At 39.2% G+C, this 26,331-nt stretch overlaps 2 protein-coding genes across 2 annotated transcripts; one reads left to right on the forward strand and one right to left on the reverse strand.

The window, feature by feature from the left end:
- Positions 1-81: 81 nt before the first annotated feature.
- On the reverse strand, positions 82-983 carry LOC133526186 (U6 snRNA-associated Sm-like protein LSm7). Its single transcript, XM_061862683.1, has 3 exons — positions 795-983; positions 524-707; positions 82-276 (listed from the first exon to the last, which is right to left on the reverse strand). Exons 1-3 carry the CDS (start codon positions 828-830, stop codon positions 137-139), a joined length of 360 nt encoding a protein of 119 aa, XP_061718667.1. The 5' UTR covers positions 831-983; the 3' UTR covers positions 82-136.
- Positions 984-2,272: 1,289 nt separating this feature from the next.
- LOC133526174 (protein brunelleschi) lies at positions 2,273-26,331 on the forward strand. The gene is made up of 17 exons (XM_061862665.1): positions 2,273-2,850; positions 3,305-3,395; positions 10,489-10,707; positions 11,015-11,313; positions 12,727-12,903; positions 13,592-14,227; positions 14,710-14,874; positions 15,133-15,293; positions 17,013-17,250; positions 17,666-18,159; positions 19,101-19,411; positions 20,468-20,549; positions 21,171-21,295; positions 21,727-21,896; positions 23,587-23,784; positions 24,196-24,403; positions 25,884-26,331. Exons 1-17 carry the CDS (start codon positions 2,661-2,663, stop codon positions 26,104-26,106), a joined length of 3,987 nt encoding a protein of 1,328 aa, XP_061718649.1. The 5' UTR covers positions 2,273-2,660; the 3' UTR covers positions 26,107-26,331.

The raw sequence follows: 26,331 nt of genomic DNA on the forward strand, positions 1-26,331 counted from the left end.
AAGCATGAGTGCAATAATTTATTTTTTGTAGATAATAAATAAAAATATTTTTTTTGTTGGTTTGGATTTGAAACTACAGTATGGTCCTTAAAATATTTAATGTAGACTTAAAAATATAAAAGATACATTACACAGACTATCCTTCTTGGGTGATGAAGGGGTTTGGAATGGCCTCCATTCCGTCCATGGGACAGATCAACACCACTGAGGTTCCTCGGCACACAACTAGTCCTAATGCTCTTGTGTCATCTAGCAGTTTGTATGGGTCATCAGGATCTGTAAAAAATAAGTAAAAACTGTTATAAGCAGCAACCCTTATAATGAAATATTGATACATAATAGCAAAACTACTCGATCAACTTGCCACAAATCAATAGTCTAATGTTTGTGAAAGTATTCAACTGAAACTACAACGTAATTGCATATGCCTTTTGAGTTGTTGTAAGTAAGCAATATGAAAATAAAATAAGAGAGTACATAATTACTACTCTTTATTTTACCGCAAGGCTGATCCTATACTAACCTCTAAGAAATTCGGTGGTGTTATCAAGCACCAAGTTAAGCAGAGGATCATAACCCTTCAAAATGCCGGCGGCCTCGCGCCCTCCGGCGAACTTCACTCGTATACTCTTCTCCAAGTATTTACTCAAGTCGAGAATTGACTCTTTCCTTCGCTTTTCCTTTCCATCTCCTGCTCCTTGAGGACCCTATGAGGGAGGTATAAATAAAAACGTTATGTAAATGCAAGACAATATTAAATTTTGTGTTCCTTACAAATATGTTGTTTTTGTTACCTTTGCCTTATCACCGCCTCCTTCTTTAGAAGCCATTATATGACAATACTAATCAATACTTGGCTATTCTAGAAAGTTTTACTGCGGCTATCAGCTGTGTTTGCAAGCAATAAAATTCAAAAATGCAAGTTCAAAACAATAATTTAAGGTTATGTTAAACGCGATGGCAGCTGTCAAACGATCAATTGTCAATATTGGAGGGAAACAAATGGTTTCCGAACGAATATGATGAGAAGATAGAGGTATTATATTCTTTGATAGAGTCGCTAGACAAATATTGTTGACAGATATTTTCATGTTGTATCACCAATTGTCTATGATATAAAAAAAAGCGGCCAAGTGCGAGTCGGACTCGCCCATGAAGGGTTCCGTACCATTTATGACGTATTAAAAAAACTACTTACTAGATCTCGTTCAAACCAATTTTCGGTGGAAGTTTGCATGGTAATATATATCATATATATATATATATATATTTTGGTTTTATCATTCTGTTATTTTAGAAGTTACAGGGGGAGGGGGGACACATTTTACCACTTTGGAAGTGTCTATCCCGCAAAATATTCAGCATAGAAAAAAAAATATATATTAGAAACCTTAATATCATTTTTGAAGACCTATCCATAGATACCCCACACGTATGAGTTTGATGAAGAAAAAAAATTATTAATACCTGAATCTCATGAACAGGACAAGTGTGTAAAGAAACGGATAAACTAGAAGTTCTGGAAAATATCGATAAAATCGAAACATTGGAACGTAACTAGTTACTGAATACTAATATTTAGAAGAAACCTGTGGAATGACTGGTCAGTAGTAAAATTATATTGTTATAAAAATATATAAAAATATCTTGGCGGAACATGTCTTCATCATGCGAAATATATTGTACTTTACATACCTATAGAGGTAGAAATTACATGAGCTGAATTTGAGTGCACGTCAATGTATATTAACTTATTTCCTTAGGTACCTTACGTGTGCACAGAAAATCAAAAATATTTTCTAGTACCAAAACTATAACACCTACTACACAAAGTGTGACCAGCCCAAGATTTTATGAATTTCCCGCCAAAATATCGTGTAATATTTCAGTAGCCCGACTCTGTGTTTCCTTTCTCCAAAAATACAGATTGATACTACAGATTTAAAGTTAGTTTAAGTCCCGGATAGAAGTGCGACGACGACTTTTTTTGCGCTCGTGTGTCAGCCTAAGTACGCGTACCTTACAAGCGAAAAAAGTCGTCGACCCATACGTACGCGAACTTACTCGCCAGTCTATCACCCACTTTACAGTAATTCACAAACAATAAATCATAAATTAAGGCAACATTTACCATTAAAAACTTTTTACAACTTATATATAATTCTTTCAAATATTAAAAGTTTTTATTACGTTTTCACAATTTCTGCACGTTAGGGTTGCTAGTTTTTATAATATTGTTGAAATTCAATATTTTACATATTCAGTTTTTGCTGTAGTTTTTATCGGTTGAAATTTGAAATAACAAAAAAAATGGTTTACGTAGTATCCAGCCGTAACTATCAGTTGTTTCAAACTTACTTGTTTGTAAGAACCACGTGGACGTTCTTGGATGATTCATGTCAGCTTGTAGGGATTTTAATTTTTTTGTATGCCCACCCCAATTTGACGTTTCAATGTTTTGACGTAAACAAGAAATACGCCCGTAAAAATATTTTGCTGTTCAATTATGTATTAATTTCAGAGCTCTAATTAAAACGTTCAGCTCCCGTGGATAGTTGCATAAACTTTCCATTAGTTTCAATCCGATCCTCTAGTCTCTCCTTCCTATATTCTTCAAAAGTACGTGGAAACATATCAAAGAGTGACCAAATGAGATATCAATGCGATCGTCAGTGAGCTACATCCTGTCTCACGCGCCCGGAGAGTCGGTGATGTCGCACCCCGACTACGCGCAGCAGGCGCAGCACCATGCCTGCCTGCTGGTGCTCGTCAAAGGTGTTGGGGGCATGTTGAAGAACTTCAACAAGCTCTGGGAGAGGATACAAAGAGTCAACAATATTAAAGTTACTGGTTAGCTACTTTTGCTATGCTAAGGCTGATAACTTTTTCTATTCGTACCTGCACATTGTTGCCTTTAAAACCAGCGGTTGTGTGGATTCTGGTTCCAAACCTTATGTGGTAGAACTAATCTTCCATACTTGTGTTCATAAAGAAAAGAAAAACTGCATAAAGTAAACTTTGATAATTTATTTATTTAATGCGAGTACTAGCACAATATGTACAAGACAAAAGTAGTTATAAAGATCAAGGGTCAATCGTTTGCCAGTTCTTTTTGGTTTATTATTGCATTTACTTTTGTTTAAGAAATAAGGATGTCAAATATTCGGCCAAATATGTGCTACAAAAAGCTACTTAGCCATGAGGAGAAGGAGAGGGAGAGATAATGTAATAATGTCAAAAACAAACACTAGTCAATGTTCGCTTATTGGAAGAGAATTGTACAGTGAACATGTTTTTTTTCTAGATTCCAGTGGACAAGTCAGAGACATCTGGGTCCGCTACGTCCGAGACTACCCAGTGGAGAATAATGACTGGGGTGACTTTCAAACACACAGGTAATTGACAAATAATAGGCGTGCGTTCAGAATATCATTTATTGCAAGACTGGTTCTACCCTCCATATCTATACATATACCAAATATATACCAACACCTCCACCCTTAATCGTTACTTAAGTAACTTAGTACTCTCTTCTTCTTCTTCTTCTTTAGCCCTTCTCTACCCTTTGGGTGTAGGCCTCCTTCATTTTATGCCACTCGTCACGGTTCTGTGCGACCTGGAGCCACTTCTTCCCCGCAGTCCTTTTGATATCGTCGTCCCAACGCATCTGGGGTCTACTTTGAGGACGTTCCTCCCCCCATGGTCGCCACTCCAGTAGACGTTTGCTCCACGAATCGGTTTTTCGTGCTATATGACCGGCCCATTCCCACTTCAGTCTGGCTACGCGTTTTACAACATCGGTGACCTTGCTCTTCTGTCTCAGCCACTCATTCGTTTTACGGTCTCTCAATGTGATCCCAACCAGTTTTCTCTCTAGCGCCCGTTGGACAACGCTTAACTTATGTAGTATGTCCTTGGTGAAGACCCAGGTTTCGGCTCCATAAGTGAGAACTGGCAGGATACATTGGTCAAATATGCGGGCTTTTTGTTCGGCTTTAAATTTCATTTTGAAGGCAAACTCTAAATTCGAATAGGCTGCCCAGGCTAGTCGTACGCGTCTGTTGATCTCATTGGTTTGGTTCCTCTTCCCGGTCACTATCTCTTGTCCCAAATATACGTATTTATCGACAGTTTCGATGGCGGTATTGTCAACTGTGATATTCGCCTTGACTTCCGTATTGGTCATAACTTTTGTCTTGTCTAGATTCATTTCCAGGCCACACCGTATGGAAGCATCACTGAGTTCTTGGATCATGCATTGAAGTTCAGCAGGGTCATTTGCCAATAAAACAATGTCGTCAGCAAACCGCAAGTTATTTAAGCGACAACCCAATATATTTAATCCACGATTTTCCCAGTTGAGGCTTTTTAAGATATCCTCTAGCACCAGAGTAAACAATTTTGGCGAGAGCGTGTCTCCTTGTCGTACGCCTTTCCCAATCCTAACTGGCTCAGTCATTGGGGGTAGGTTGACTTTTAAGGTGGCTCTCTTGTACATATTTTCAATTAGAGCAATATATCGGTAATCTATACGAGCATTTTGTAAAGATTCTAAGACCGACCATGTTTCAACACTGTCAAATGCTTTTTTGTAGTCTATAAATGCTAACCACAATGGCATTTGATATTCAGTCGTCTTTTCTATAATGATTCTCATCGACAATATATGATCCAATGTGCTGTGACCACTTTTAAATCCGGCTTGCTCCACTGGTTGGTATGAGTCAAGTTTTTTGGTGAGGCGTAGGGTAATGATCTTTGTAAAGAGTTTGTATAGGTGTGAGAGCAAACTGATGGGACGATAGTTGTTTAAATCTGCTTTATTGCCTTTTTTATAAGTAAGATGACCGTGGCACAATTCCAAATCTCGGGTATATTTTGCTCCTCCAAGCATTTGTTAAAAGCCGTTTTAAGTAGCTCTCTTAACTAAACTTAGTACTATTTGGTTCTTAATTCTAAACAACTGTGATAATACGTGAATATACATATTTAGATATGTCTTGATGGGTATGTTCAGTGACACTATCTAACGCACACAATCTTAATTTACAAGTTAAGAATAATCTATAAGTAAGTAACATTCAAATGATGAAATGTTTATTTTAGGAATACAATTATATCATAATATTTATAGCTAATTAGGGTAACATGCGAATGTTTGGCATGCTAATGATTTACATAAATTTACTCTATGCTGGCCAGTCTATAACCATAAATTTAGATTAAAGGGATAAACAAGTAAGCAGTGTCGAACACTAGAACCTTACCTTTCCTATGTAGCTAACAATTGACACAATCATAAGTACATAGGGTAGGTGGTAATTAACTCTAAAAATATTCATCAAATCCGAAACGTAAAGGAGGTTTAGGTACCCTTCTAGGTGGACAAGTGTTATCAACCTTATCGGTTGCAACCTGGGGCTGGTCCACGGCGGCAGCCTGTGGGGAAGCTACTTTTTTCACACCCTCGCTCGCGCTAGCTCTAATCGGCTCGACTGGTCGTTCCACTGGTTCCGGCTCCACTTGCGGAACAATTAAGGAGCTGTTTCTACGACGGACGGATGATCTAGGCTGTGTACGTACTTCACCCGTATCCCTTGGGACCCTACGCCTTAGTTGGTCGATGTGCCTATGTACCTCGGTTCCCTTATCACACCATACTTTATAGTCTGTATTACCTAGAATGTCTGAGACCTTTCCCGGGACCCAGCGGTCGGAGGAGCGGTAGTCGCGACACCACACTTCGTCGCCGCGTGCGAATGCGCGCCCTTGCAGCCCTCGCTCCGCGTTATCCTGCTTTTGACGTTCGTTTACACGGTCTAAACGATTTGGTTTTAAATTATCTAAGCGCATACGTAAATTCCTTCCCTGTAAGATTCTGGCCGGACTTTCACCTGTAGACCCTGTAGTGTAATGCTCGGTATTTCTATACGATAATAAAAACCTGTTTAAAGCCATATCTATATCTACTTTTTGTTTAATAGCTTTTTGGATTGCCCGTTTGCAGATTTTGACGCTATTCTCGGCGGCACCGTTAGACGCGGGGTGGTAAGGCGCTGAAAATAAATGATCGATTTTATTTCTTGACAAAAAAGATTCAAATTCTGCACTAGTAAAAGGAGGGCCATTATCAGTAACTACCTGTTTTGGTAGGCCAAATCTCGCCCACATTGGCCTTAACTCTGAAATTACTGCCCCAGCGGTAGTTGTTTTCATACGAATGGCCTCAATCCACTTAGAACCGGCATCTACTACAATTAAATAAGTATTCCCTAATATGGGTCCTAAAAAATCGCAATGTAATCTTGCCCACGGGCGATTGGGCCATGGCCAGGGACTCGGAGCGTGGCCGGGCGGCGCGCTCGCCACGCTGGCGCACACCTCGCAGCTGCCGCACGCCGCCTCTACCGCCTCGTCCACTCCCGGCCACCACACATAGCTCCGTGCCAACGCCTTTGTTTTGACAACTCCCATGTGTGTGTCGTGCAACTCTTTTATTACCTTGGATTGACAAGATATCGGAATAACTACTCTGTGTCCCCACATGACACAACCTAGTTCGCTATATATCTCTTTCCGTCTATTAAAGTATGGCTTAAGTTCTTTTATATCTACGTCGCTAGGCCACCCGTCCGCGATGTAACTCAAAACTCGGCTAAGAATCGGATCTGAAGCAGTTTCCTTTTTTAGTACCTTATAGTCTAATAAAAGGGCCTCGGACGCGAAATGTAAGTACGTCTGTTCAGGCAACACTTCTTCCGTGGCGATTGATTCGTCCTTGTGAGAATTAATTAAACGCGATAGGGCATCCGCGGTATTTTTATCGGTATTCACATATTCTATGTTAAAGTCATAAGCTGATAACAGTGATAACTTAATCGCCCACCTCTGAAGCCGACTTGCTGCCGTAGTTGGTATACCAACATTTGGTCCAAAAATGCTTACTAAAGGTTTATGATCCGTGCGAAGTATGAATTTTCTACCAAATAAATACTGATGAAACTTATCTGTGGCAAAAACTATGGCTAAAGCCTCTTTGTGAATTTGACTGTAATGCATTTCCGCGGAAGTAAGAGCACGTGACGCGTAGGCGACGGGGCGCTCGGAGCCATCGGGAGCACGTTGTGCCAAGACTACCCCAAGGCCTCGCGATGACGCGTCACATGTTACCACGCTAACTCGTGACATGTCAAAATGAACCAATACCTCCGCTCCACAAAGATCTTTTTTTACCTGAAGGAATGCCTCATTCTGTTCCTTTCCCCAATGATAATGTTTGCCTTTTTTTAATAAGCTATATAGTGGTGTTAAACGGGACGCTAAGTTTTTTATAAATTTCCCGTAAAAATTTATCATACCTAATAAAGATTTTAATTGGTGATTATTTTGCGGTGGGGCCATGTCGATTATAGGTTTAATTTTATCCGGGTTTACCCTTAAACCTTCCTTATCCAGGACAAAACCTAAATATTCAACTTTCTTAGTCAAAAAGTCACATTTACTTTATTAATTTTTAGGCCATTTGACTCTAATATACTTAGCACTTGCTCGATCGTTTGAAGATGACTACGTATGTCCTTACTTTTTATTAATATATCATCGTAAAAAATTACTACGTCCGGTACCCCTTTAAATAGATCTTCCATAAACTTTTGAAAAATACCTGGGCTAGACGCCAGCCCATAAACTAAACGAGTGTATTTGTATAACCCCTTATGTGTATTTATTACTGTATACTCCGTGGACGCCTCATCCAGAACAAGTTGATTATAAGCTTGTGATAAGTCTAATTTAGTGAAAAACTTATGTCCACTGAGTGTGCTAAAAAGGTCGTCGACCTTTGGAACCGGGTACCTATCGACCAATAAGTTAGGATTAAGGGTCACCTTATAGTCCGCACACAGTCGTATTCCGCCGTCCCCCTTACGAGCAATCACCAGAGGAGTGGCCCAGTCGGAACGGCTGATGGGCCGGATGACGCCCGCCTCGAGCATGGCGTCAAGCTCAGCGTCAACTCGCGGCCGCAGCGCGAACGGGACCGGGCGCGCGCGGCAAAACACCGGACCGGCGCCCGGGCGTACATGCAGCCGCACCGTGCCGCCCGTGTACCGCCCCAGGGTGCCGTCAAACAATGACTCATGCCTGGAAAGGATTTCATTCAGAGTATTAGATTTGTTTACTTTTTCTGAGTCTATATTACAAATCCTGGGAGCGGGAACACCTATACCTAACTCTGCAAGCCACTGTCGACCTAAAAGTGTCGTGATACCCTGGTCTATAACATACAAATCTAATATTTTGGTAATTCCTTTGTACCTTACTTCGACTCGTACATAACCCTCCGGTTGAATCACAGTTTTATTGTATAGTGTTAAATTTAAACGACAGGACCGTAACGGTAAATCACTAAAACATTTATAATAAGTATCTAGGGTAATACATGATAAGGCGGCTCCGGTATCAATTTCCATATTTAGCAACTGATTCTGAACAAACATCGTTATACATACCGGTTTATATTTGCTTAATGACATTTGGTACATAGGTCGTTGTCATCATCCAAATCACTATTGTCCAGCGCCGACGCATACCCGCCGTGATCGCTCGCCACGTCAGCTAATCCCTGGTGCGCGTGCACCCAATAGTTGTTTGTGCCCCGGCGGCCCGAGCGACCTCCGCGTCCGCGCCCGCGCCCGCTACCGCCTCTTCCAGATGATCGGTTCCCGCGTGCTCCGCTACCGTTATAGGTCACGCCGTCTCCGCGTGATTGTGACTGGCTACCCGCCGTTCCCGTCACTCCGAGTCTTGCATTTTTCTCAGGGCACATCCTTCTTAAGTGGCCTAAATTTTTACACCAACTACATTCAAAGTTTTTATATTTACAACCTTCCGTTTTATGCCCAATCTCCCCGCACGCCATACATTTATGGTTCGCTTCCAGTTTATTTACACCCGTGTTAACATTATTAGCGTCTCGATCTACCGCGACTGCATTCTTTTCTGCCGCCTCCAATGTCGTAGCCAAACTGACCGCCCTCGCGTAGCCGATGCCGTCCTCCGCGAACAATCGTTGCCGCGTCGACTCACTTACAATGCCGCAAACAAGTTGGTCGCGGAGATTTTCTTCTAAAGACGACCCAAAATCGCATGTTTTTGCTAGCTTCTTCAGTTCCGCCACATACTCGGCTACACTTTCTCCCTCTGCCTGGCGCCGCTGCCGAAATCTGTAGCGCTCGGCCAAGATGGAGGGTTTCGGTTGTAAGTGATTTTTGAGCAGTGTCACCGCGCTAGTGAAGGTCAAAGATGAAGGTTGGCTGGGGCTTGCTAACGTAGATAACAAGTGATATGCATCTTCTCCCATTACGGCGATTAGTGTTGGTAACTTCACTTCATCCTTAATATCGTTCGCGAGGAAATACATTTCTAACCTCTCACAGTACATAGTCCAATTTCCCGTTTTCACGTCGAACTCTGGTATTTTTCCGACGCCCATTGTTTTTAACACTACCTATATCACACGTACACTGGATAATACTTGATTTAAGCACGTATTTACTAAAATAAAGTAACAAAACCACGCCTCGTTCGCCAGTGACAAATAATAGGCGTGCGTTCAGAATATCATTTATTGCAAGACTGGTTCTACCCTCCATATCTATACATATACCAAATATATACCAGTAATGTGACAGACACAGGTAAGGCTAGTCCTCGAATTTTTGTAATTGTTCTCCATTTTTGCCTATCATCAGGGGGAAAGGTGTTTCACAATTTAAAATATAGGGCATTATGATTCATTGATTGTGAACTCTGAATCATGTAAAGATATATTTCTATTTTTTTTTTATATTTTTAGTATTTCATGTTCAATAGAAAATGTTGTGTGCTCATTTTGTCAAATGTATGGGGATAGTTGTAATTTTTTATGACACACTCAAAAATATGCTGATGGGTGATATGCAAAAATGATATATAGTTGCTTACAATACTGTTACTGAGTTATAAAATTGTATTAAAATTGGTATAAAATAATTACAAACCTAATAAATTTCTGTGTGGTTGGTTGGTTCATTGCTGGGCAGTTGTAGTCCCCTCCTCCTATCCCTTTCCAATACACCTATCTCTTGCTCCATGAAAGGGAACCAAGTAACAGCTATATTTCTATTACTATTGATGTTTCAACTTTTGATACATCTAACACCAAACACCAACCAATACCGAAATAAGAGTTCTGTTGGTGTATAGCGCTGGAATCATACTCCTCCACTGATTTCAATCCTGGCCATGCTGTTTGGATCACCCCATCACCCCAAAAAGAGGATATCTGTAGGTTAGGCGCTTAGCACACGATCCGATTTGCTCCGATGTTTGAGTGAGATAACGCTATACACGTATTATTATAGTGCATCCCGCTCGCACGTCAGATGTGCGAATTGGATCCAGTGTGCTAAGCGCCTTATTCCTGATTGTGTTCATTTCTAATTTCAGGAGACTCCTTGGTCTAATTACACTAAGCAAGTTCAATAACCAAGTAGAATTGAACGAAGTCTGCCGTGTACATGAATCACTAAAAGTGAAGTACTCCAACACATTGTATGATTCCCGGGCATTTATGTTTGGTCCGTTGAGCAATATGAAGAGACCAGAACAGGAGCCTGAGACTTACAGCTACGAGGATGACAAGTCAAGAGAAAGCTTTGGTGATAAGTAAGAATAAATTGATTTAAAATCACATATCATGCGAATTTTGATCTTAGGGGTTTTAGCATACAAATGCCAGTGGCTGTGGTAAGCCGGAAACGAAAGCCAAATTTAGCAAAGTACATAGATGAGCATAGAAATACATTTAAACCGTATTTTAATGATGGATATAATGTAGATTTTTGGTAAGACTTTAACGGGCGTAAAAGTGTCAGAAATCCCGCAACATTGAAATAAAGCTTCAAGTGGGAAATATATTCCGTCTGCCTTGTAAAAGCTTGAAATTACTACATTTAAATGCCTTTTATTTTAGGGCATCAATCCCCAGTGAACAAGCGGACAGCCTATCGTCAGGTGAAAGCTTCCCTCAATCAGCTTCATCTAGTGCGTCCATTCCCCTCCCAGAGGAAAACTTCACCACCCCCTCCAATTTCAAGACCCACGCTATGTTCTATGGCGAAAACGATCCTGTGCCAGATTTGGAACAAAATGTTGCTGACCTGATTAATGCCCTGTTCTGGGTGGTTGAATCTAAGAGGTTGGAGAGGTCGAGGGAAAAGCTGGAAAAAGTGTCATTGCTCTTGGCTCCTTTTGAAAAGAAAGATTTTGTTGGTAAGTTTTTATAAAATAAATGGAAAAATTACTGCCTTGGGTGTGATTTGAACTCACCTCACGGTATCTAAATCATCCATAGCTAGCAAATTTTCCCACCATCACCATATAATATCTCAAATCTGAGATATTGCCAAAACAAAACAAAAATAATAATTAGTTTCAAATTGAAATTATTTTTTATTTTATTTTTATTTAAACTTTATTGCACAAAATATATACAATAATGTACAAATGGCAGACTTAATGCCAAATGGCATTCTCTATCAGTCAACCATAGGGCCAAACAGAGACACTTACAATTGGTGCAGAGACAGAAAAAAAAAACAATAAATTAAAAAGAAAAGCAAACTAATATACTTATAAACTACATATATATCATATAAATACAAACATACATACATACTATAAATATATGACACACATACATACATACATATACATACACATACATACTAGAAATATAATATTGATGAAAATTATTTGATCTCTTGTTTTAGCAAATGCTTACGTAACATCCGCTTGAAAGAAAACTTACTTGAATTATATATTAGTATTAGTATTTATTCATAAAATTGTAAATAATGTACATAATATATATTAGTTAATTGTTTTATAAGTCTTACAAATTTAATGTTATAAAATTTAATGTCCCATAGTTTTTATGTCGTTCCCAATATTATACTTGGACAACGCTATGTACTCCATAATTGTCGTATTATATCAGGTGAAGTACTTTAAGATTATTATGATGTAACATATGTATGTAATATATATGATGTGGTTGTACTTAATAAATAAATAAATATAAATAAAATATCTACCGTAAGAACGTCACACTTCTTAAATATTGGAAATTCACCAGTTAAATGGCATCGTTATAGTATAGTTTGCAGACGTTTCTTCTTGTTAAAAATTGATTAAGTTTTATTTCTTGAAATTCCGATACAAGGTGGTTTATTATATCGGACACGGAGGGGAGCTAAGGCCTCTCTAAGACCATTCGGGCGTAGCACCTTGCTGCTAACTGTGAAACTGATCCTTTCGGCCATTCTCGGCTCCGTTCGGCTCGAGCAATTATTAGGGTTGGCACAACTTGACGTCCCTTTGCGTGTACGGCCAAAGATAAGATAGGATAGTACTATACATAAGAAAGGGACAGCATGATTCGTCCCTGAATCACTGTCAAACTTCGGTTTTGTAGGAAGTTTCTATTCTGTATGGTAGTACTATTACTTATTACTGTGGTATCAGCACGAGATTCGGTAGCTGCCCTTAATCTAATTTGAAAAATCTTCTTGATATACTCATACGATATTCAATAGCGAGAATGAACAACCGAGTGCCCAACACTCGACTGTCGTGAGTCATTATTATTTAATATTCCAGTCTTTAAGTTATTTAATTTTCCAGGTTTGGATATGGAGTCCCGGAACAACAAAAAACGTTGCATGGGCCGCGTCACGAAGAACCTAGCAGACTTGACCCTGCAATCTGGTCTCGTGAATGAAAGTTTGAGTCTCTATCACTCGTCTGCGGAGATATTGAAGTCGGTTAATGACTGGCTGTGGCTGGCTGCAGCTAAAGAAGGTACTTGTGGACAGTTATGTTAAAAGTAAAATTTGCTTATCATACCAAAAAGTGTGCATCAACTGTAACTTAGAGGTAAAGTAGGTGACGTCCATTTTTGATGGTATATAACTATATAAGCTTAATGATTGCGTGTGAGACTTGTACATTGGTCACTTTAATTATTTTTTACCTGTGTCTTATTACACGCGAGGAAATTGCCTCGCGCGTATACTCGCCCTCTCTGGACCCGCCTAATGTCAATACCAGGGGGCGACACTCCTCGTTTCGGGTATTCTCGGCTCCATTCGGCTCTGCATTGCTCCGAGCAAGTATTAGGGTTGACACAACTTGACGTCCCTATGCGTGCACGACCACAGATAAGATCATGACTTGAATGTATACAACCATAAATAGCCGTAACGGATAGTGCCATACATTAGAAAGGGACGGCACGATTGGTCCCTGAATCGCTATCAAACTTCGGGTTTGTAGGCAGTGTCATCATACGTCTATATTTCAAATTTGAACACAAAGAATGGAACAACTTTTAAACTCAACTTATATTCATCTTTATACTTTACTCATTTTTATTTTATTATGTAAAGTTTTTAGTAAACTGAGCTTCATGAACTTGTCATGTAATGATTATCATTTACGATCTACCTTTTAATTGTAATTACGTTCTAATAATTGTTTTCATTTTCAGGCCTCTGTGCATCATCCGCCATTCTTCTCTACCCAAATTTAAGAAACCCCACTCCCCTACAAAGAAACGCGAGCTTACAAGAGAGCTCCCCCAACAAGTCAAAATCCTTAACCCTTTTCCAATCCCAAAATGACCCTTTCCGAAAATTCAAAACCACTTCATCCCCTCTCCGGTCTTCAAAGACCTCTAGCCCAGTCAATCCTCCCAGTGAATTAACTCCTTCGTCATCAGATAGTATGGAATCCTCTTCGCGACAATCCGAGACTGACAACGCAGACTCAGAATCCTTAGCTTCATCCAGTGATATTGAATACCAGAGTCAAAAATCCTACTTAGGCCCAGACTTACCTTCGATTCCACGGCAACCTCAGTCTCAAATAATCAACCAATACTTGCTGAATGGGGACGATATTGTAGAGAAATATAGAAAAGCTATCATCCATTATAGCAAGTATCAGAATGCGGGGATAATCGAGACGGAGGCGTGCTTCAAAGCGGCCAGGATAGCCGTGGAACAGGGGAACTGTCTTCACGTGTCGAGTTTCCTTCAGAATGTGATATTTATCAATCTCACTTTGAGCGAGCAGGAGAAGATACAGAGATTTGACACGCTTGCTGAGCTTTACATGGAAATAGGTATGTTGTTATATATATAAAAAATGGTACACTAAAGTATATTATAACATAATTTTGGCGATTACAAATACTCGTTTTTGAAAAGTTGTTAGTAGCTTAAGTATGTAAAAAAAATTGTAATTTAACCTTGTTGTGCCAATAAATTATTTATCTATCTATTATATTGACTATATTTCAGCTTATAAGTCCTTGGATTTGTATTGACCACGTACGCTGCGTAAAGCGTCTGGAGTACTTTTTTTATTATAGAAAACGCGGAAAATTTGAAATACCAATTTTATTTAGCGATTATGAGATTCGTTCCATAATAAAATTTGATCTTCATTATCTACATATTCATTTCGCAGAGTTATTTTAACCTTGGAAATACACTCTTTACTCATATTGTTATCTTTCCAAGCCATTGTGACGCTCTGACGCTATACGCAAACAAAAATGAAGCCATAAAACTTTAAAGTTATATAATAACAATCGTACTTTAGGGTTCCTTCGCAAAGCCGCATTCTGCCAACGCCTGGCGGCAACAAGACATGTCAGCAGCAATAACCCCAATCCGGATTGGCAGCGGTGTTATTACCTCATGCTGCGCAGCTTCCCAGGGCAGAAGCTCAGTTTAGACCCTAATTACGTCATACAACATCAAGTTGGTAAGTGAATCATGTTAAATTATACTAAAAACAACCTACTCTACTATTTCTGACACCACCGCGTCGCTATCTCACTTGCTCCTAAGTAAGTGAAAGAAAATTTGCATAGAACCGCGAAGAAATTCCAATATGTGTATGAACTGTGAAGTCTCCAATCTGCAGGTTAACTGAGATTCGAAAAAAGTTGTTACGTGCAACTTTCTCACCCCTGAAACTTCAGTCAGGTTTCAAAAACCATCTTTGAAATTGGTTCTACAGGTTGGCCAGCCCTACAAATACAGTTACTCCAAGAGCTAGTGATCGCAGCACGCCGTATGGGTCACCCTGCGCTTGCAACACGGCATATGACCTTCTTACTGCAGACCATGTGGCCGCATCTCACCAAGCAGCAACATAAGGAGTTCGCTATACAACTTCAGGTAAAATGTTGTATTTTTTGAACGGTTAGTCTGTGAATTTACCTGCTTTTAGAGTTGCACTGCAGGGGCAGCACAGGAGACGTCAGGTTTTTGGTGCAAACCTACTATGCACAAGGAAACGCACGAGAAGGGTGGCAGCATTTGCTTTGTCGTGAAGTGTCAATGTACATGTTTATGTTTCCGATTCAGGCCACAACATGGCAGACCCTCTAACGCGCAGGGTTCGTATAGAATGCGGTAGGCAGTATTTTTTTGTTTAAGTGAATGTTAAAAATGATTCGACATTTTAGAGTTCAGTTCAGGTTTATACACGGTTTATAGATACGGGTAAAACACTGAAAAAGGAACGTAGACGAGGAGACGTCAATGACTAGCAGAACTCATTTTCGAAACTAAAAAATATTATGTCTGATGTCTAACAGGAAATATTCAGGTTTAAAACAGATTCAAACACAACTAATTTTAATTGCTATCTTACATGCATAGAACTTGGAGGTAAGATTTTATATCTGGTTGAATATGAGACATATTATTCGATGTGCCGTATATTTACAAATTGTAAATTACGATTGTGTATTGCTCCTGCTTGTTCTCGTATAATGTTTCAGCTTTTTGGTTACTTCTACTTTATTGAATCTAGCGTACATTTTTAGGGTTCCATAGCCAAATGTTCGTCTGTCTGTCCGTTTATGTCACAGCCACTTTTTTCCGAATCTATAAGAACTATAGTGTTCAAACTTGGTAAGTAGATGTATTCTATGAACCGCATTAAGATTTTCACACAAAAATAGAAAAAAAAAACAATAAATTTTGGGGGTTCCCCATACTTAGAACTGAAACTCAAAAAATTTTTTTTTCATCAAACCCATACGTATTTTTTTCATCAAACCCATACGTGTAGGATATCTATGGATAGGTCTTCAAAAATGATATTGAGGTTTCTAATATCATTTTTTCTAAACTGAATAGTTTGCACGAAATGTGTGTGTGTGTGTGTGTGGGTGTGCGTGCGTGCGTGCGTGCGTGCGTGCGCGTCCCTCTGTAACTTCTAAAATAACAGAATATTAACTAAAAAAAAATATGATATACATTACCATGCAAACTTCCACCGAAAATTGGTTTGAACTAGATCTAGCAAGTAGTTTTTTTTTTTAATACGTCATAAATGGTACGGAACGCTTCATGGGCGAGTCCGACTCGCACTTGGCCGCTTTTTTGCATTTTCGTTTGTAATAGGTTTTGCATGACTTCAAAGTGATGTATTGTTTTGTATACGTGTGTGTTGAATATTATATTGTAGTATTGATGCAAGTAGGATAAACTTTAGAGCTTTCGTTAGTAAATATTTTTCGTTTTATGCTGCTTTTATTTTCGTTTAGTTAAGAAAGAAATTCAAATCTAAATTTATAGAAACGTGTAATCAGTACGCGGTAACATAGTAGCCGTAATATTTATTGAATATTAAGTATGAGTCATAACAACAATATTTCAAGAGCGGTAGTTAAAATGATGAGTGTCTTATAAACAAAGCTTCACCGACGATTACAAACTGTATGAAACAAACTATTAATACAAGTTTTATTTTTAATTCTTGATTTAACCCAAAAACGTAAAAATATATAAGCTGTCCCTTATCATGATCAGCCAAAGTTAGCCCGATACCGAAAGTTGTTCAGGCTTGAAAAATAACCTGCATTAAATTATCGATCGTTTATCCAGGCACTGTCAGCGCAGTGCGAAGGCGGGCCAGTGCCCCTGGTCCTGGAGACGGGCGAGGTGATCCCGCCCGCCAACCTGACGCACGTGCCGGCCTGCTCCGCGCTGGCGCCGCGCCCGGCGCCGCCCGCGCGCGCGCCGCACCTCGTCAAGAGCAAGGCGCAGAGCGGCCCCTTTATATTCACGCCCATACACTTCGGCAGCTTGGAGCGGAAGGCTAAGAAGGATGAGGGGAAGATGGGTGAGTTTAACAATGTAACCCGGCTCCCAGTTCTCCAGATAGCATTAGATCATTCATTAAGTAAGGATGGAAGGAAAAATGGTTCTTTATTTGGCAACTTTTAGGATGTCAAACAATAGTACCATTTTTGACAATTATACGCTCCAAACCCAGTTCTAAATAAAATAGTGAGGAAGGTACGTGCTCGTTCGCTCGCTCTGTGTGGACCCGCCTAATGAAGTGTAATTTAAAATCGTAAATTCCATGAATTAATGTCTGAAAAAAAAATGCCTGTTAATGTGTTATTCGCCGAATTTACTGTTTTTAATTTTTAAACCCTGATATTTTTCAAGTATGTAATTTTAGTTTTCATGCGTAACATAAAAACTAAAATTTTTAGGTTTTTCAGAACGAACACTCTTTAATTATTTTTCAGAATACCTCTGGGTAGAAGATGACATCTGTGAGGTCCAAATGAAGCTAACCAACCCGCTGCCGTTCGAATTAAAAGTATCGAACATGCGCCTTTTAACCTCGGGTGTAGTCTTCGAATCCATTCCAGAAACTATCATCCTACCCCCCGACTCTCCAACCACCGTCAATCTCCATGGAACTCCAAAAGAAGTAGGCGATTTACAAATCATGGGGTATTCCACTCATACACTAGGAGTCAAGTCGAACTGTAGACTCAAAAATATGCCTACACCTAACAAATTCCCAGCTTCATACATCATAGAAGTAATTCCAAGTCTACCCACTATAACTATAGAGACCACAGTGGCGCCATCTGGAAATTTGAACTTGCCCAACGTTGAGAATGTTGGAAGCATTACGAATATTTCGCTGCATAATGGGGAAGGTACGGATTGTACAATGAAGATAACTAATACGAGTAATGTGCCTATTGATTATTTGGATTTGGCTATTCAGGTAAGGATTCAATAAACTTTTATGGTTATTTTTAACTATTCCTACAATTTACTTAAAATATGGTTCTAATTAAACACACAGTGAGTTTCATTCAGAGCAATTATGACCGCCAAGATTTCTGGTTTTTGCGCATGATCCATTATGTTTATGTAATAATCATACCCATGCCAACCCGGCGTTTTGGGATAATAGGTAAAAACAGAAACAATTTTAGCATTTCTAAGCACATACTTATAATTATGGAGCTTACTACCTATTTTTACAAGTTTTTAATTAACTTGCCGGTCTTAATTTTTGAAAAAAGTATATGTTAAACATTATTAAATTATACATGATATATATAAATTTGATAACTGTCGAAATCTCGCATGTATTTTTTAATTTTTCTGAAAATTTTCAACTCAATTTTTGATATTTTTTCAAGAGATAATTAAATCTATTATTTTTTTAGAAAACTACCTTAATTGTCGACTCATTGGTTGACTGGTAGAGAATGCCTTAAGGCATTAAGTCCGCCATTTGTACCTTCATGTATTGTGCAATAAAGATTAAATAAATAAATAAATTGTATATACAACATAGGTACCCAAATTACAAAGAAATCGGATTAGTACTATGGCTGTAATAAAATAAAAATGTTTTTTTCTTTTTTTGCATTTTTTTAAACCTGAAGCATTCGAGGCTTAATTTTTGGTGAAAGCACTACATATATACATAGGTTAATAATCCAGTAAAAGGAAATTAATTTTTTCGCTAAGGGCACTTTGGCCATGCTTACCCGGCTATACTCTTTGAACCACTTCCCGATTTGATAGTTTGGTAAATACACGAAATCATTCCCGCACCCAAAACTCCAGAGTATGGTTATTTTTTAACCTTTTCATAGCCAATGTATATCTTGATTTATTTAGGTATGTTACTTTTGGCCTTCTTTATTCTAGTCAAACATGGACACCCAACTCCAATCAAAAGTGTTCCAATGGTCAAACGAAGACATCCAATCGCAACTGCCGATCCAACCCAACGAGACCGCCACCATAACCATGAAGCTCTACGGGGAAGCGGACTTCCTCGACCTCGGAGGTGTCGGCGGTGAAAACATGTTCCCGAATAGTTTGACGTCGAATTATCCTTCGAGAGTTGGGTCGCCAGTTCCTAATGCTCAGACGTCGCTGCCTACGCAGAGCTCTAATGCACATACGTCGCTTAGCAGTGGATTGGTGCCTAATAGGAACCTATCAGGCAGTTTCAGGTATTTCCTTTGTCATTCCTAGTGCAAATCTCCTGACTAGCGGGTGCTCCGGCAGTGGGGCGACACTCCTCCTTTCGGGCATTCTCAGCTCCGTCCGGCTCAGCATTACTCCGAGCAATTATTAAGGTTGGCACAACTTGACGTCCCTATGCACGACCACAGATAACATAATGACTTGAATTTTGATAACCCTAAATAGCCGAATGAGATAGTGCCATTGACAGGGACAGCATCATTCGTCACTGAATCGCTGTCAAACTTCGGTTTTGTAGGAAGTTTCATTTCTATAGGGCAGTACGGTCACGTCTGAAAATATTGATACGAAAAAAGTGCCAAAAATATGTATACAAGACTTTATTGCCCATATATTAAGGTAGTGTATACATATTTTTGGCACATGTTTCGTATCGATATTTTCAGACGTGACTATACTATTATTTATTCTGTGGCTCCGAGTCTTAGCTGTCATATCTACGTTACTAGGTGCATATAACAAAAAAGTCCACGAAGCGAGCTATTTCGACAGGGGAAAGGGAAAACATGTTCCCGAATAGCTTGACATCGTTTTTTGATGGAACGCCAGATAAATATGTTCTTGTGTCAAATGTGAAATATGTTGTATCAGATTAGTATTAATTTTTACACAATATTGCATCCCTGTCATTGACAAGCACTTGGAAATGGACACTTAGCAAATACAAATTCTTTATCCCTTTTCCAGGCCGCACCATCATCTACAAGATTTTCCCAAAAAATCCTAATATATTCCAATTAATCCAGCTTTGATGATTCATTTGAAGACAAGTAACATTTCCTGAAAGTGTAATCTAATTTGAACCTTAAATCGGAATGCTAAAGTTGAAATTCTAATGGCGCGTATGTGGTTGATTAATCGTACTATGCCTGGAAAAGTGTTAAAATACACATGGCCTTGATTTAGGGAAAAATATAATTTGTAAAACTAAATTAAAAACAATGACTTATAATTAAGTATTAAATTTCAACAGCCTAATTTTATTGTAATGTATAATACTTTATTTGGTTGCTGTTTTTCAGGTCAACCAATTCTCACACAACCAACTGGTCAGCTCCTATATCGGTGATGCCACCTTCACGCGGTAGACAGATTGAAACACAGGTTGGTTCTGTTTATTCGTTTGATTTGAACTTGATAAATGATTGTATCATTCAATGTAAAAGTAAATTTTCGATTGCGAGCCGTTGGCGTTTGATTTCATACAGTTTCATACAGTCAAGAACACCTAAAGTCGTCATGATTACTTGATTAGTCGTGCTCACAGCGCCATTAACGCTTATAGTTGTTATAGTGTAAGCTGTCATTGTTAACTTAATTAAAAGAGAATTGAAGTTAATAGAGAGGTAAAGCCTAAGAAAAAAACCCTTTAGTTTGACATCCAAAATTCCATACATTTTACGGTAACTCTGATTGTCAAAAGTTGACGTTTGACAATACAGTGACTGCAAAATATATGGCGCAGTACAGCGCCATCTCGTTTACCTGTCAAATTCAAAGCACAAAATTGTCTTAGATTTAAACATCTTAATTAATGTATCTTTGCTTAAATTATGCTTCTTGTACGGTTTACATTGGCACGCTTGCGCCCGTGAACTTTTCAAATCTTGCGGACATTCAAGAGGTCCATGATCTCTTAAGCAAGGAGAATTAGTCTGATGTAAAAAAATATATCAAATAGGTAAAAGCAGTGACAAATCTACTAATTCTTGTAATGTTTCGTAGGTGATAATAAGATACTCCGGAGGCCGTGGTAAAGAGATTCACTGTCGGCAATCCACGCTACAGATCAATCTAGAACTGTTGCCAAGCGTGTCTATCACTCACTGGGACGTGCTGCCTGCAGAAATGTAAGTAGTATTCACTGCCACTACTTTTTCTTTCACGTGGTCATTGTTACTGTGAAATATACTCCACTAACAAAAGAATAACTAAAGTTATGAATTGAAATATATACTTAACATATACTCAAGCTGTTGGGTGCCTGAGACCCGATTCGATCTCGTCTTCAGCGTTCCCCGCTAACGCCATAACCCCCCACCTGAAGACAAACGTTTTCCATTTCTCTAGTATATGTTATCTTTGAAAAGCTAGACGCCCTAAAAGTAAAGAAAGACTGGCTACTTATAATCAACACAAAAAGAAAAGGCATTGAAAAACTACGAGTAACATTCCTAATTGCGTGGGATCGGGACAGGTGGCACGCACTCGTTTCGGAGGGCAAGATTCTTTTTGGATCACAGAGCCAAAATAGTTAGTTAACATTCCTAATGTTCCACAGTCCCAGCCAACTCTACCTAGTGCTCGACGTGTCGAACCTCACGTCAGAAGAGATGGAGTTCCACTACGCGCCTCAGAAGCACATCCTCATAGAGAGCCGCGAGTCGTGCCGCGTGCCCGTTCCTCTGCCGAGGTGCCCTTTCAACGTACAACCCTGCAAAAATGACGAAGGTAATATTTTGAATTTTTATCGGACCCGTGCTTTTTTGGGTTTCGTATGTCCGTAATAAACTGGATAGAGTGTACTGGCCAAAAAGTGTGTCCACATGAGAAGTCAAACCAGAGCCTTGCATCTCGTTCTAATTAGGGTGACCATAAGTCATATTTATGTGGGATATTAGGATAAGTTGGAAATTTGGAATGTATAGTTAGGCCAGGATCTTTTCGCATTCATGCATAGTAAGAGAGAATCATACTCCACACGCACGCAGCTGGTCAACTTTTTTGTCACGCGTACAATAGAGTATTTAAGAGCAAGTTCGGCCTGGCCAGCCACATTAGGGCTCATGCTAGACAACATCCATAATGTTTATTTAGGGTCGCTGTCGCCGTATACGAGTATATATAGATGTATATTATAGTCCTCTTCATCGTTTTCGATGATGTATATAATTGCCCCAGAAAACGATGTTTTTTTTTTCTCTTCTGTAAAACGCTTTTAACAACATCACTTAATTTAGTCGTTCTAAAAGCTGTTAGAGATCGGTGTATTGGATCGCGATCATGGTCGATTGTGAGGAAGGTGGTCCGCCGGACGTCCGTCAAAATCCCAGCTATAAGTAAGAGCGAGACAGATATCCAGGGTCGTGGACCGGTACGCCCACCATTACAGTTTTTAACTAGGGTTTCGTTGTCGTAGCGTAAACGATTGGCATGTTGGCTACCCATAATGGAGTTATAGTGAGTAGAATTGCCGTTCTGATGACCAACTCCTGACTCCATCATGAGACCCTGGACCTCATCTAGATATTTGGTGCTCGTCAAGGCAAATCCATTGAGCCCAAACACGATGGAGTTATGATGAGTAGATTAGGAGTTCTGGTCACCAACTCCTGACTCCATCATGAGACCCTGGACCTCATCTAGATCGATGGTGCTCCTCAAGGCAAATCTATTGAGCCCAAACACGATGGAGTTATGATGAGTTGATTAGGAGTTCCGGTGACCAACTCCTGACTCCATCATAAAACCCTGGAACACATCTAGATCGATGGAGCTCGTCAGGGCAAATCTATTGAGCCCAAACACGATGGATCTATGATGAGTAGATTAGGAGTTCTGGTGACCAACTCCTGACTCCATCATGAGACCCTGGACCTCATCTAGATCGATGGTGTTCATCGTTGTCGTGGCTAGGCAGCATAGGTGCGTAGCCAACATGCCAATCGTTTACGCTATGACAACGAAACACTATCTATCTCTCTATCGCACTAACATGCGCAAACGATTGGCATCTTGCAATTCAAGTGTGACTTTGAAATTTAGCCATAAGCGCATGTTCTTTATTTACACCTGCAGTAATTTACTATTTATTTCATTTTCCGTTGGTGTGAAAGAGATAGAATAATGAGCAAGGGTTATAGTACACTCTGTACACTACTAATGTGCATATAAAATAAAATAATGCGTCCATATAATATAACACTAAAATTAATATTGCTCGAAAAAATATTGAAAACTATCAAGATTATTCTTGTCTGCATTGAAACGCGGGTCGCGTTGCCGGCGCTCGCGCACCGTGCGCCAACGCCATCTATCGAGCGTTATTTCGTGAAATCGGAAAATGCTCCAAGGAATAAGGGCTCTTAAGGTCACAATTTACAAAAAAAAATAAAATATTTAAACCATTCCCCCATTACAGATTCCATGGAATCCAAGTCAATAAGCACCGGAACGTCCACCAACAGCCTGGAACTCATGTGCTCCGAGCACATCACCAACAACGTGGACCTGCAATGGCACCTGGTCCACTCCGACATTCGTGGCCGCGCCTCCGTCAAGGGCATCACGCTCTCGCAAGCTATGATGGACATTGTGCGCATGTCGCCTTTGAATTGGGGTAAGTTACATGTAGTACAAATCAATGTTATCATATAAAAAGGCGAAAAATTTAAGTTCCCCTCGCCGAAGAGTGCCCATAAAGCTGGCTACTTTTTATTTAACTTGTTGCGTTTGTTTGTTTATGAGTTCTTAATCTCAAAAAGCTAAATTGGAACACCCACCGAACAACTATTATGATCAAGTTGTGTGTGTAGTCACAAAGCAAAATTATGATGAAACATGGACACTGTAGGTGGCCATAGAACTAGACTACACAAAGACTACACAGTACACAATGTCATTGACTGAGTTTGGATTTGTGAGAATCGTCTTGAATTCTTCATGTGTAGTAAAAAGGTGACTGTTGAAGTACCGCTGGCTATAAACGCTTGTATCAAAAATAAGTTGACAAAAACTTATTTCTTTGCAGAAGTCAGCGTGAACTCTCAATGCATCAAGCCCCAAGAAGAATACAGTTGCACAGCCGGCGAGTGCATCTCTCTCGGCGTGGCCGTATGGAACCACCTCAGCAGGCCGCTGCATCGGCTCTGTCTGTCCGTCCAGCTGTACCAGGACTATAACAATGGCGTGCTGAGCTATAAGCTCGATAACAGGGTCGCTACTGCTGGAAATAACAAGTGAGTTCTTCTAAAACTAGGAAGAAATTTAGCAAAACTAACCCTCGTATTTATAAAACTTAACACGCCTTTATTTATTAAAGATATATCAATTTTATGTGTGGGTATAAGAAATGAGACTTGTAGGACGATTATGAATAACGGCATAAGCCTGGCTCTGTACCAAATGCGACTGTCAATGACATTAGGGTTCCCTAAAAAATCTCGTATAAATCTTGACAGTTCTCTATAGAACGACAGCTGCCACCGCAATAGTTTACGTTGATAAATTCGATGATTGTGCAAGTTCAAGCGGCTCTGAAGACCATTGAGCTATTATAGTACTAGAGTCGGCATCTCCAACTAAATGATTCCACACCTCTTTGAAGTGCTGGCACTTCATTGCATTCAGTACGTCTCCGACTACTGGCGAGATGCCACACATGTAACGAAAATATAAAATAATAATAAAAATTGAAAATGCCTTTATGCGTTATGAAAATGTATTCTAATAATATCTAGAAACATAATTAAAGAAATATAATAACAATCCACTGCGAAAAATGTTTTGTTGTAAGCTTATTTAGATTATTTTGAACCGTCACTTTAAACATTCGCGGTGGTACGCCATTTTCTTTGGCGCATAGATTACATTTCGCAGATAGAACATGGAGGTACTAATGATAATCTACCTATATTATATGTTATAAGCGCGATTTGATCAAAATTGCTACGAGTACGAAAGTCAAACACAAGGTTTTAAGAATATTTTTATAAATTTTAATATCGGCAGTGTCACAAAAGAAACAAAAATCATTACACTTTAATGGAAATAAATAAATTTTATCTAGATTCTTTACAGTACGTATTTAGGCAGAAAATGTACAGTTGTCATAAGAGATTCGCCTCTGACCAGGTATTATTCTTAAGCTTAGTGACAGACGTCAAACGCCGAAAATCGCGGACACAAGTTGTTCTCGATAGCGTGTCTAGTACGTAGTACAGTCGAGGAAATTGATTCTTTAGCAGGTTGTGGTTCACTTTACACTGGAAAGCTCATAGCATAAGTATGTACAACCAAATTTACTTGAACCGCAAATTGCTAAAGAATCAATTTCCTCGACCGTACATTACATTTATGACGACCGATCTGGCCTAGTAGGTAGTGACCCTGCCTATGAAGCCGATGGTCCCGGGTTCAAATCCTGGTAAGGGCATTTATTCGTGTGATGAACATGGATATTTGTTCCTGAGTCATGGGTGTTTTCTATGTATTTAAGTATTTATAAATATTTATATGTATATTATATATGTCGTTGTCTAAATACCCTCAACACAAGCCTTATTGAGCTTACTGTGGGACTTAGTCAATTTGTGTAATAATGTCCTACAAAAATATAAAAAATAAATCAGATTTTTTTAGAAATTTCTTCTTAGGAGACTTTACGACAATTTGGTAATATTATTGTACAAGATTATATCATTATTCATTTGTTTTCAGGGTCATTCTCACTACACTGCCAGAATCTGCTAAAGCTTATCATGAATGCACAGTCGTGTTCCTGACGCCCGGCGAATACAAAATCGACATCCAATGCTCCACGACAGAACCAATATTAGATGACCCCTCTATAGAAGACCATCAGTCCCTAATCCAAACTTGCGCGGAGGTCAGCCATACCTGGCGATTCATACCGCCCGTCGCTATCAGTGTAACTGATTAGTTTTAAGTTTAATTATTTATTTTGTTATGAATCTAAAATATTTATTGGCACGTTTATTTTTATCTGAGACTCATTATTGTAATTGTAAGTTCAGGTTACTTGGTAATTAGAGCACTATAAATTATATTTGTTCTAAAGGTATTTTTATTCGACAATTTCTACATGTACATGGAAGTAGCCTGCACTAACGATTAGAGTGTAAATATATTTTAAATTAATTATTTA

Source organism: Cydia pomonella, chromosome 16, assembly GCF_033807575.1.
Source record: "Cydia pomonella isolate Wapato2018A chromosome 16, ilCydPomo1, whole genome shotgun sequence".
NCBI classification, from domain to species: Eukaryota; Metazoa; Arthropoda; class Insecta; order Lepidoptera; family Tortricidae; genus Cydia; species Cydia pomonella.

Bases quoted from the DNA above. Each gene is read 5' to 3' on its own strand.
- LOC133526186 (XM_061862683.1), bottom strand. From the start codon at position 830: ATGGCTTCTAAAGAAGGAGGCGGTGATAAGGCAAAG. The intron at 708-794 runs GTAACAAAAACA...CCTCCCTCATAG, and splicing joins GAGGCGGTGATAAGGCAAAG to GGTCCTCAAGGAGCAGGAGA. The intron at 277-523 runs GTTAGTATAGGA...TATTTTTTACAG, and splicing joins CACCACCGAATTTCTTAGAG to ATCCTGATGACCCATACAAA.
- LOC133526174 (XM_061862665.1), top strand. From the start codon at position 2,661: ATGCGATCGTCAGTGAGCTACATCCTGTCTCACGCGCCCGGAGAGTCG. The intron at 14,875-15,132 runs GTAAGTGAATCA...TTGGTTCTACAG, and splicing joins CGTCATACAACATCAAGTTG to GTTGGCCAGCCCTACAAATA. The intron at 20,550-21,170 runs GTTGGTTCTGTT...AATGTTTCGTAG, and splicing joins GTAGACAGATTGAAACACAG to GTGATAATAAGATACTCCGG.